The 13,385-nt window shown below is 46.9% G+C and overlaps 1 protein-coding gene across 1 annotated transcript in view; it reads right to left on the reverse strand.

The window, feature by feature from the left end:
* kif6 (kinesin family member 6) overlaps nt 1–13,385 on the reverse strand; it is a 160,541-nt gene that overhangs the window by 74,220 nt on the left and 72,936 nt on the right. Inside the window, exons 10-11 of the mRNA XM_084393917.1 lie at nt 1,181–1,284; nt 528–633 (exon numbers count right to left, since the gene is read on the reverse strand). Coding sequence (XP_084250043.1) covers nt 528–633; nt 1,181–1,284 — 210 coding nt within the window. The remainder of the gene's footprint in view (nt 1–527; nt 634–1,180; nt 1,285–13,385) is intronic.

The following is a 13,385-nucleotide window of genomic DNA, read 5'->3' on the forward strand; positions in this document are numbered from 1 at the left end:
ATGATTGACCTCAGAAATATGAATGACTATGACGCTATTTTCTTCTAAAAACAAACTTTGTTGCATTATTTTCCTGTTATCACTATAAAGCTGCTTTGAAACAATCTATATTGTAAAAAGCGCTATATAAATAAAGGTGACTTGACAATAGCAAATGTTTTTTAAAGACCAAATCGTCTGGCTTTTAGCAATGATTATATATAAAGAACCATGCTTTTGCTTAAAGTTTAGTGAACAGAAACTCAAATAACATAATTTTGACAGTTTTCATAGAAAAAAGACAATATTAATAAAGTTGAGGAAAGACTGGAAGACGAGAAAACACACACACACACACACACACACACACACACACACACACACACACACACACACACACACACACTCATACACACACACACACACACACACACACACACACACACACACACACACACACACACACACACACACACACACACACACACACACACACACACACACACACACACACACACACAATATATATAATCAGAAAGAGCTTGTACCTTTAGCAGAAAGAAACAAAAGTGGATTTTCCTCATATCAGGCCCCAGGTCTAATGTTACTTCATTGTCAAGGTCTTCCAGATACACATTTACCTGCTCTTCCAACCTACAAAACAAGAAAAATACTCATGCCTCCTACTGTAAAACACTAAAAGGCATTAACACATACAAGAAAGCAAACTGCAACAACAAAACAATATGAATTAATTATTTTTCAATGTGAAATGGCCGTTTAAGGTGGCATGAGCAACAACTCCCATTGGCTGTGAAGCTTGAGTATATCCAGCGATGTAGCAAATTTGAAGAAAATGTAAAAGCAACTACTGTTTTGCTGCCAAACTGTATCGGTTTGTGGTTGCTCATTGTTCTAGTATTTTCTGTTCCGTGCGATTAGATCCATAGCTCAACTGCTTTCCTCTTTCCAGCAACCATAACAACTAGCCAATGTCAAGTTAATTATTTAGTCTTCTGTATTTATGAAAAATATTTCAGTGTGCTGTTAACTGCTGAAACTCAGTTAATCCAAATAGTGAACAAATCGTTCAGTCTGATCTATTATCTCGCATGCACATAAACAGTGCCATCAGTAATCTTAATTCATTATTAGTTTATGTTTTAACATATTGAGAATTGAGGAATTAATAGGTACATACTGCTGGATCTCTTCTTGGTTTAACTTGTCACTTCTTTGTTCTCCAGTCACTAGAGCCAGCTCTTCCTTCAAAGACTGAATCTCCTTCTTCAAACGGACAATCAGCTTCCAGACAAACAACATAAACATTTCAGCAGCATAAATAGCAGGCGAGTCACACATTAAATAAAACGTTGTCAAAATAATTCCAGTTAGTTCACATGGCTACGCGGAAGCGATAAAAAACAATTCTGTATTACACATTTTTAAGGCCAGACAAGTAATTTGTTGAGGTCAATTTGTAAAGAAAGACTACACGCCTGCGCACATATATATTCAAACGCGCATAGCTATAGACTAAATACCTAATACTCATGGTCTAAGAATGTTCCATGTATGGTTGAAATACCATCATGGGCCTAGAAAGATAACATTCTGGGAGTCAAAACTATAAAGTGGAAGGATGCCCTCCCTTCACTGTCACACTCTGCAGCCACTCTGTGTGACTGTATGACTGCTGACCTTTTCTTGCAAGAAAATAAACCTCATCAAAGACTATTGGAAATGTTTGTCTCTTATTCAGTGATATAAGTTTGTTTGCCACCAAAATTTGGCGTTGTCGGCAGGATACCTTGGATGTGTCTCTTGGACCCGAGAGCGGACGGTGTTTGGCCACCTGGACTGAGCAGTTACAGCCCTACCTTGTAAACTTGAGAGAGAGGGGCCGACCGCCAGGGTCCAAGAGAGACACTACTGGAATCATCAAAAGAACTGAAGTGGTGTAAACTGAGACTGGTAAGAGACAAAGTCTAAATTATAAAAGGTACCAGAGGGAATGACTCATGATGGTAGAGGGAGACTTTGTGGTGACTAGTACAGATTACTAGTCTAGATTTAGTACGGGGACACTAGTCTGATGGGTTCAGATAATCCATGGTATTGTAGTGGGGGAAACCCCGAGGGTCTGGATGATCAAATTTGTGAGCAAGTTGTGAGTGCTCACCTTTTTCAATTGAGGTGAAAATTGATCTCTCTAGAGACTCTAGAGACTCTAGACTCTAACTCTAGAGTTATATAGGTGCGCCGAAAACGGCCACAGAGTTTAACTGACCATCATGGGGAGGTCTCAGAGTAAAAAGAGTAAAAATTATCAATATGATACACCGGTGTTTTGTCTGATGAGGAGAGTGTATGGGTATTGAAAGGTTAATTAAATACCATGATTTCCATAGAGAAGGAACAATAAGTGTCAATAGGCTGACAGTAGTTAAAGACCCTGTTGTAAAGGGAAGTGAATAACAGAAGGACTGTGTGTGTGTGTGTGTGTGTGTGGATTATAAGCCAACAATAATGTGCTGGTTAGAGGAGGCAGAGTGCAAAGAAAAAAAAAGTCGAACTGCCAGGAGAAAAAAAAAGTTTTTACTTTTTCATCCAGTAAATGGATGCATGACATTAGATGTCTAGAGAACTTACATTTATATGATAAGGATTGAAGGAGCAAGCAGCTATAATGCTGTGTGTCTGTGCGACTTGGGGATAGAGATATGAGTAATTTAATATTTTGGTTTCTGCAAAACAGTAGAGATAAGTGGGACTGAAACAATAATGATAGTACTTGTTGAATCTGCAGACTAACCATTTGATAGATGAAAAGAAATATATTAGGAAAAATTAATGTTATGAAAATATAATTTCTGAATTTATGGACTATTTATGAATAACTGTGCTTTACAAAAAGCAAGTAAAGGAAATTATGGGTTGGGGATCATTTCCCTGGACAAGTGTGACTAAAGTAAACAGAAACTTTGTGAAAACCACCTAGAATATGTTGAGCGTTTCCGTGCAGCTTATGAAAATGAATGTGCTGCCAATGATAATGATGAAGATTATGATTCGGCTATTGTGACTGAATCCACCACTGGTGGACTGTCAAAAGAATACAGAGAACTGCTTATCAGCTCTGTTTACATTCCTGACTGGGACACACTGCTTCAAGGGTGTGCATTAAGTTGGAGCCGTTTGAAAGCTCAATGGCAGAGAGTGTTTTAATTGTGGTCAGCAGGGTAATTTAGCCTGTAACTGTAAATGCCCATGATCGGAAGGTGTAAAAAAAAAAAAAATTAATAATTGTAAAAGTAACAAAAACAGATATTGGGTGTTAATGTGGGTTTGAAAGAAGATCAGTGTTTAATAGGACGATATTAAAGTTTTCGTCTGAAAAAACAACATAAAAATAAGGTCAAAAGATTGAAGTCTTACGATAATCTTTTTGAATGAAAGATCTATAATAAATTTTTTTTATAAGTGATTGGATAAATACAGGTTGATGTAAACTTACAGACAATGATGACTCCAAATATATAAATATTATGGTTATGTGAAAACGCATGTCATTTCATATGTCTTAAGCTGGGCTTGAGTTAAAAGAGAGTGGAATGAAAATGTTACACGTTTATGAAAAGACAGAGTCTCTCTCTCTTTCAATGTCAGGTAAAAGCTGCTATCTGAGCCTATGTCACAAGTGATAATGAGCTATTTATAGTAAAGCACAGTGTAGCAGTTGAAAATCATAGACACAGAGATGTTAAAATAAATCATTGCCATTCAATTCATTGCAATTTGTATTTAAATGTTTTAAAAGTAAAATTCAATGGCTTTAAAGAAGTCTTTAAAATAATAATGCAGACCTTAAACGATATAAGTGACATTTCTGACTAGTTTATTATAGTACCAGTACGTTTTTTTGTCTGATCTTAAGTCTCCACCATGAGACAGTGATGCATGATAGATGATGGCTCCGGCTACAGACGTAGATGTACAGTGAACAGACGGATGTGATCTAAATTCACTGAGATTTTGCTGATTTGAAGAGGTTTAACAGAGATAAGTGATTAAATACTGCTGTCATTAACTTGTCTCCCTGTGCTAACACTAGTAGGCAACCTGACGGCTCTGGTGACTCTTGAATGCGCCTTCCCTAAGCTCCAGAAAAGCCCTAAGCTTGTTTTTCATTGTGACAAGTGTCCATAACGCTATGCAACTATGCCAGGGGACAACACCCTGAAGAGAAGAAGATTATAGATTAAGAGCTAATGGGAATGAACTTTTAAGAGCCAGCTGAGACCATGAGGTGATTGTCATTATTTGTTGTGAAGACAGTAACAAAACGTCTCGGTTACGGATGTAACCCTCGTTCCCTGAGTGGGAACGGAGACGTTACGTCGGATGACGACGATTGGGGTTTCGCTTAGAAGCCTATCACCTTCGAGTATATAAAACGAGCCAATGGCAATGAAATGCCATGGGTCTGCGGAATTTGCATAGCGTAACTCCGCCCGCCGCAGGGGGTATATAAGGAAGTACGCTGCACAATGCAGACATGCCTTCGCTGAGGAGCCGAGACTGGCCCCAGGCGTTTTTCAGCGGTACAGCGGAAGTGGCAGGAAGACGTAACGTCTCCGTTCCCACTCAGGGAACGAGGGTTACATCCGTAACCGAGACGTTCCCTTTCGTGGTCACTCCGAGTTACGTCGGATGACGACGATTGGGGTTCCAGTCTAATCACGCCACCTCGGCTGTCTTCCAGTGCCCTGCGTAAGTCTGAGCTCCCTGTTGTGAGACTAGCACGAACGAAGGAGTCCTACTTAACACAGGGATACCAAGGTACACTGGGAAGCATATCTCCAGAGAGAAATATGCAATCATGCCCAGCCATTGATGGGGGGGACTTAGAATACACATATGACCCAGAGGGATGCATATGGAGAATCACTGGGGTGTCCAGCCGCAGGTGGAATTTTAAACCCCAGGGGTGGCAAGGTGGCTTGCCAAGGGAAAGACACACGCTCACAAGGAGACTTACAGTGGAATACACATGTGGGGGTCGCCCAGAGGGGGGACCATGCACATGGAGGCACCTAGTCAAGCGCAAAAGCTGCGTTATGGCAGATTGGCATAACTCAGGCGTTGACGTCACCAGTGCTGGAGGAAACTCAGAGCTTATCAGACTCACCTGAGAAGAAAATCGCACGTATCCCGTCCGTGGAGAGGAATGGCGAGCAAGCGAAGACACCTGAGCAGAATCTAGCACCGGCTGGTTGAAGCGAGTACATGAGAAGAAACTGGCTCTACGCGGAGATTATAGAATCTCGCGAATGTGTTGGGTGTCGCCCAGCCTGCAGCTCTACAAATGTCTGTTAGCGAGGCGCCATGCGCTAGAGCCCAAGAGGAAGCGACACTACGTGTGGAGTGGGCTTTCACACCAAGGGGGCACGGACGACCTTGCTGCTGGTATGCCAAAGCAATGGTATCCACTATCCAGTGAGATAACCTTTGCTTTGAGAGAGCCTTTCCCTTCAGCTTCCCACCATGACAGACAAAGAGCTGGTCTGAGGTCCTGAAACACCGCGTTCTGTCTACGTAAGCACGGAGGGCGCGTACTGGACAGAGCAGTGCCAAGGCTGGGTCTGCCTCCTCCAAAGGCAGCGCTTGCAGGTTCACTACCTGGTCTCGAAAGGGTGTGGTAGGAACCTTGGGCACATATCCAAGCCGGGGTCTCAGGATCACGTGAGAGTCAGCCGGCCCGAATTCCAGGCACGCTTCGTCAACCGAAAATGCCTGCAGGTCCCCTACCCTCTTGATGGAGGCCAATGCAACCAGGAGCGCTGTCTTCATTGACAGGAACTTAAGCTCCACTGATTGCAAAGGCTCAAAGGGAGCACTCTGCAGGGCAGTTAGAACCACTGAGAGGTCCCAAGAGGGAACGAGGGGAGGACGAGGAGGATTTAGTCTCCTCGCTCCCCTCAGGAACCTGACGATCAGGTCGTGCCTTCCCAGAGACTTACCTTCAACTGCTTCGTGATGTGCGGCAATGGCGGCAACATACACTTTCAGGGTGGAGGGAGACAGCCTTCGCTCCAACCCTTCTTGCAGGAAGGAAAGCACGACACTGATCGGGCATTTCGTGGGTTCTTGATGTTTAAAAGAACACCAGTTGACGAAGAGGTTCCACTTCAACGCATAGGCATGTCTCGTGGACGATGCTCTAGCGGAAGTGATGGTAGCCACCACCGCAGGTGGTAGGGTACTCAAACCTGCCTCGTCCCGTCCAGGAGCCACACGTGGAGGTTCCAAAGATCGGGACGAGGGTGCCATAAGGTGCCCCGTCCCTGAGAAAGGAGGTCCTTCCTCAGAGGAATTGGCCAGGGAGGTGCTGTCGCGAGGAGTACTAGTTCGGAGAACCAGGTCCGGTTGGGCCAATACGGGGCAACCAAAATGACCTGCTCCTCGTCCTCCCTGATCTTGCGCAAGGTCTGCGCAAGAAGGCTCACTGGGGGAAACGCATACTTGCGTAGGCCCCGCGGCCAGCTGTGCGCCAGTGCATCCGTGCCGAGCGTGCCCTCGGTCAGGGAATAAAACAGGTCGCAATGGGACGAGTCGTGGGAGGCAAACAGGTCTACCTGTGCGTCGCCGAACTGATCCCAAATCAGCTGAACCGTCCGGGGATGGAGTCGCCATTCTCCAGCGAGAGGCCGAACTCGAGACAGCTCGTCGGCCGCCTGGTTCAGGTGTCCCGGGATATAAATGGCTCGAAGCGACCTCAGATGCTTCTGACTCCATATGAGGAGGTGGCGAGCGAGTTGCGACATACGGCGGGAGCGTAGACCACCTTGATGGTTGATGTACGCTACTGTTGCGGTATTGTCTGATCGGACTAGTACGTGCTGACCCCTGAGCAGCGCATGGAAGCGGTGCAGGGCGAGACGTACAGCCAGCAACTCGAGGCAATTGACATGCCAAAGGCGCTGGGGTCCTGTCCAGGAGCCCGCGGCAGCATGACCATTGCACATGGCGCCCCAGCCCGTGTTGGAGGCATCTGTTGATACAACAACATGCCGGGAAACTCGTTCTAAGGGCACTCCGGCCCGTAGAAAACTGAGGTTCGCCCACGGGGTGAAGGTCTGACGGCAGGCTGGAGTCACTGGGACTTGGAGCGTGCCGTGTTGCCATGCCCACCTCGGGACTCGATCGCGAAGCCAAAGCTGAAGCGGTCTCATATGAAGCAATCCCAGCGGCGTTACTGCGGCTGCGGATGCCATATGCCCCAGGAGCCTCTGAAAAAGTTTCAGTGGAACCGCACTCTTGCCCTCGAACTGACGAAGACAAGTCAGCAGTGACTGCGCGCGCTCGCTCGTAAGCTGCGCGCACATGGCGACCGAGTCGATCTCCATACCGAGAAAAGAGATCCTCTGCACGGGGCAGAGTTTGCTCTTCTCCCAGTTGACCCGAAGGCCCAGACGGACTAGGTGCCGGAGCACTAGGTCCCTGTGTTCGCAAACCTGGTCTCGAGAGTGAGCTAGGATCAGCCAGTCGTCGAGATAGTTCAGGATGCGAACCCCGTGTTCCCGGAGGGGAACAAGGGCTGCCTCGACGACCTTCGTAAAGACGCGAGGGGACAGGGCTAGCCCGAAAGGGAGAACCGCGTACTGGTATGCCTGCCCCTCGAAAGCAAACCGTAGAAACGGTCTGTGTCGAGGTAAAATGGAGACATGGAAGTAGGCGTCCTTCAGGTCGATCGCTGCAAACCAATCCTGCGGCCGCACACACTGGAGGATGTGTTTGGCCGTGAGCATCTTGAATGGCAGCCTGTGAAGGGAGCGGTTCAAGACGCGCAGGTCGAGGATTGGCCGTAACCCACCGGACTTCTTGGGTACAATGAAGTAAGGGCTGTAGAAGCCGGACTTCATTTCGGCTGGAGGGACAATCTCGATCGCACCCTTCGCCAGCAGGGTGGCGACCTCCGCTCTCATGACAGGGGCATTGCCACCGACCATAGTGAAGCGGACTCCCCTGAAGCGGGGAGGAGATCTCGCGAACTGAATCGCGTAGCCGAGCCTGATGGTTCTCGCGACCCAGCGGGACAGTCTGGGAAGCTCTAGCCAGGCCTCCAGAAAGTGCACCAGCGGGGTCATACGAACCACAGACGTACCGTCGGTGGGGCAGCGAGGCGGAATGACCGGCACCGGCGAGGGTGGCATAGCGGCCCTGTGCGGGGGCACGGTCATTAACCGCGTCCTGCCAGAGGAGGCCAGGGGAAGGCGCGCGTCCCACGGGGGCGTGCTCTGGCAGGGGTCTGGCGACAGAGGGGGATGAGAGGAGCGTGGCCCGTGGGCGGCGCGTGCTGTCATCCCACACCTCTGGGACAGAGGAGGGCGGCAGTGGCGGGACCCGAGGGTGGCGCGCACTGCGGCCCTCGGACTCTGTCGGCTCAGGATTGGGGAATTCAATTCTGTCTTCAACCACATCAAAGTACTGCTCGTCGTTGGACGAGCAGCGGGGAGTGGAGAACAAAAGATTCTCCCCCGGCCCTCCACCGGGGGAAGGAGTGGCCCTGCTACCAGCTCCTGGGACAGAATTGAAGCCAACCCTGAGCAGCCCGTCTCAGGAGCGCCGCTCGGCCTGGCGTTTAGCGGGCGGCGGGGCTGGAGAGGGCTGTGGCGCCTGCCTGCGGCTCCCTCCACAACGCGGCCCGGGTGAAGGTTGCTGCTGGGGCCGTGCGGGAGGGGCGGCCGCGGGAGGGCGCCCTCGGCGGCGAGCAGGCTGAGGATTCTGTGCCGACGGCTGAGCAGCAGAGCGTCGGGGCAGAATGTGCTTGATAGCCTCAGTCTGCTTCTGGGCGGTCGAGAACTGTTGGGCAAAATCCTCGACCGCACCGCCGAAAAGGCCGGCCTGGGATATGGGAGCATCCAGCAGACGAGTCCGCTCGGGCTCACACATATCAGCCAGGTTCAGCCAGAGATGTCTCTCCTGGACCACAGCTGTGGACATCACCAAACCCAGGGAGCGCGCGGTCACCTTCGTCGCTCGGAGAGCGAGGTCGGTGGCGGTGCGCAGCTCATCAACGAGCCCTGGGTCTGTCCTGCCCTCGTGCATGTCACGAAGCATCTGGGCCTGGTAGACCTGCAGAATGGCCATGGCATGCAAAGAGGCAGCTGCCTGTCCCGCCGCACTGTAAGACTTCGCCACGAGAGTGGACGAGAATCCACAGGCTTTGGACGGGTGCTTAGGATCACCACGTGATGAAGCGCCTGCCGGACACAGCTGCATCGCGACAGAACGTTCAACCGTGGGAATCCCAGTGTACCCACAAGCATCAGCTCTATCGAGGGGAGGAAAGGCGGAGAAAGCCGACGAACGATCGCGGGAAGACATGGGAGCCTTCCAGGACCGCGTGACTTCCTCATGCACTTCCGGGAAGAATGGTATTGGGGTTGGGCGGCGACGAATGTCAGCGGCCGCTCCCAAAAACCAATCATCCAGCCGCGAGCGCACTGGATCGGGCGGCGGGGACCACTCGAGCCCAATGGCCGCGGCTGCCCGGGAAAGCATGGCAGTCAGCTCGGGATCAGACTCGGGCAATGCTGGCACGCCCGAGGGCGGCAACACAGCCGAATCCTCACTTCCCGAGGATTCATGCCCACCCTGTGATGCAGTGATCGACATTGCATCCTCCTGTGGAACGCCAAACGAAACGCGCGGGGCCTCCGTAGAGGGACCGGCGGTTTCGGTTTGCACGCTCGCGGGTACCAATGCTGAAGAGGGGTGTGTGGACCGTGGACGTATCGGCGGTTTGTCCCACACAGATACCCTCAGGTCACCCTGGCCACCAGCCGAAGTACAGCCTCTCGGGGAGACCGTAGATCGGGGTGTGGATGAGGGGACTCTCGCTCTGATGAGCTCATTGAGTCTCGACCGCAGCATGGAGATGGTCATGTTCCCGCAATGAGAACATGAATCATCCACAAACGCTGCTTCAGCGTGATCAACGCCCAAACACGCTAAGCAGAGATTGTGCCCATCAGGAGAAAATACATCGCGACCACAACCAGAAGTGCACGGGCGAGACATCTTTAAAAAGACGTGCCACATGCAATGCTCTTTTTGTGAGAGGAAAACTCCGCGGATGTTGAAGCGAACAGGGAGAAATCACACTAACTGTCAGATCACTGACAAGATCAGCAGGGAAGTGTGCACTCGCTGAAATCGCCGTCACACCAACACCGGAGAGCTCGCTCGTCTCGAAGGTAAGAGAAGACTAACTCAGAATCTTTGGCTTGCAGGAGTGGAGAAGTTCTCGGCTCCGAAGCGAAAGCATGTCTGCATTGTGCAGCGTACTTCCTTATATACCCCCTGCGGCGGGCTGAGTTACGCTATGCAAATTCCGCAGACCCATGGCATTTCATTGCCATTGGCTCGTTTTATATACTCGAAGGTGATAGGCTTCTAAGCGAAACCCCAATCGTCGTCATCCGACGTAACTCGGAGTGACCACGAAAGGGAACTTAATATATATGAGGAACATGATGGTTGCCTTATGGGCAAGGAAAATGTAGAAGTGTTGATATTGAACTAATATGTCTATATCATAGTTTTAACTACTGCAGGTTATTAGACCTGGCATAGTATAATTCCAAGACATGGTGGTGGCTAAAGGTGAAGACTGTTTTTAAAGATTAAAGAGAAAAAATCTTAGAGAAAATCTGAATCACAAAGGTTAAAGCCCATGTTGCAGGTTTTTATTTTTATTTTTTTTATTAATATAACCTTGTATGAAAATACCATATGAAAAGTAAATGCAGGATTAAAAATTGTTTTGCAAGACATAAGGGCACAAATTTAATACAAAACGTGACAGTTTCCTTGACCGTGTTGAAAAACCGCTTTTTTTCACCATCGCGTCATATGACGTCACATGAGGTAGTCGTTTGCCGGCTCTGCGTTCGCTCAGTGCGGAGCATAGATATAAACACTAGATGTCGCCTTGTATACGGCAGTTCGTTGGAACGAATGAGTATATCTACTGTATATAAATTAGCAAAACTTGGCCACTAAATATTTAATATTCAATTATTTTAATGATCACAATTAAAGTTTTAATTTTATTAAATTGAACAAGCGCAACATTTAGCATTCAATCAAAAATTCTAAAATATGTATTATTATTTATAATAATGTTATTTCAACATAATATCTCGTTATTTCGACATAATATGTGTGCGTGCAACAAGCAAAATGTGCATTTGTAAATCCGGTGACACGCGTGCATTGATTTTTTTATTAATAAACTAGTGTTTTCTTACAGTGTCGACTTGGCTGCAAAGATGAAGTTGACGATCACCATATTCATAGTGAACGCGCGAGAGAAATGCACATAATGGATTACATAATCAGAGCCTTTTTCTTTTCGTTTTGAATTATTTCGTTTAAAGACATTTCAAGCTTTGTGTATTTGATGTTATTCTCATGTCAAGTCAAGTCATTTTCATTTATATAGCGCTTTTAACAATGTAGATTGTCTCAAAGCAGCTTTACAGAGATAAATGTATAATTTAACGTAAGATTGTTTTGGCTTTATAGCGGTTCTTTAATAAAGTTATTTTCCAGCTAAAGTTAGTTTTGATTGATTCGCTTCCGTCGCAATGATCATTTGTTTTTAAATTAGGGCCGCCAAGACGACACCATTCTCTCTACACAGACTTTAAACGCGAACCTGTGAGAAACGCTGATGGCGTTCAGATGCGCATTAAGAACGGGTTCTATAGTTATGTGCGTTTGAATATATGTGTGCAGGTTTGGAATTCCCTACAAACCAAACCTAAACAAATTACTGGTGTTTCCTTATAGTTTTGATTCAGAATTTTATTTTATCAATTCGGGGTAGATACGCAAATTGAGTTTTCCCGACGACGCGTTATCTGTAGAGTGGGAAAGGGATCCTCCATAGGGAGAGACTAGTTGGCACTTCAGCACTGCGTTGACACCGGGTCCAGGCGAAGGTCCTTCATCAGATCTGGAAACGGCCTGGATCCGGCAGGCTGCGGGAAAACCTTGGGATAAACAAAGACACTAAAATTAGCGTAGATGCCATTCTTCTCATGATGTAACAAGTACATCAGGATTTATGGGAAGTGTTCCCGGTTCCAGCTGACCTAATCTATGCAGCCTAATATTGAATTATAGAAGTCTATAATGTATTATGTGAACGCTATGTCAAAGAGATGTGTCTTTAATCTAGATTTGAACTGACAGAGTGTGTCTGTTTCCCGGACAATGGTAGGAAGGCTGTTCCAAAGTTTTGGTGCTAAATAGGAAAAGGATCTACCACCAGCAGTTGATTTTGATATTCTAGGTATTGTCAACTGGCCGGAATTTTGAGATCGCAATAGACGTGAAGGAGTATAATGCGTTAAGAGCTCGCTCAAGTACTGCGGAGCTAAACCATTTAGTGCTTTGTAAGTAATCAGCAATATTTTAAAATTGATGCGATGTTTAATAGGGAGCCAATGCAGTTTTGACAGAACCGGGCTAATATGCTCATACTTCCTGGTTCTGGTAAGAACTCGAGCTGCTGCGTTTTGAACTAGCTGTAGTTTGTTTATTAAGCGTGCAGGGCAACCACCCAGTAGAGCATTACAATAATCTAGCCTTGAGGTCATGAACGCATGGACTAATTGTTCCGCATTTGTCAATGAGAGCATATGACGTAATTTAGATATATTTTTAAGATGGAAAAATGCGGTTTTACAGATACTAGACAGGTGACTTTCAAATGAAAGATTGGTATCAAAGAGCACACCCAGGTTCCTAACCGACGACGAAGACTTAACAGAGCAGCCATCAAGTGTTAGACAGTATTCTAGGTTATTACGTGAGGAAGTTTTTTGTCCAATAATTAGAATCTCTGTTTTTTCAGAATTTAGAAGTAGGAAATTACGAGTCATCCAATTTTTTATATCAGCTATGCATTCTGTTAATTTTGTGAATTGATAAGTTTCGTTAGGTTTTGAAGAAATATAGAGCTGAGTATCGTCGGCATAACAGTGGAAGCTAATTCCATGTTTCCTAATGATATCTCCTAATGGCAGCATGTACAGAGTGAACAGCAGCGGTCCTAGTACTGAGCCCTGTGGTACGCCATACTGAACTTGTGATTGATAAGACATCTCTTCATTTACTGCTACAAACTGATAACGGTCAGATAAGTATGATTTAAACCATGCTAGTGCAATTCCACTAATGCCAACATAGTTTTCTAGTCTATTTAAAAGAATGTTGTGGTCAATGGTGTCAAACGCAGCACTAAGATCGAGTAACACTAATAGAGAGACACAACCACGATCGGATGATAAGAGCAAATCATTTGTTACTCTAACGAGAGCAGTCTCAGT

This window comes from Rutilus rutilus, assembly GCF_951802725.1.
Source record: "Rutilus rutilus genome assembly, chromosome: 21".
Classification (NCBI taxonomy): domain Eukaryota; kingdom Metazoa; phylum Chordata; class Actinopteri; order Cypriniformes; family Leuciscidae; genus Rutilus; species Rutilus rutilus.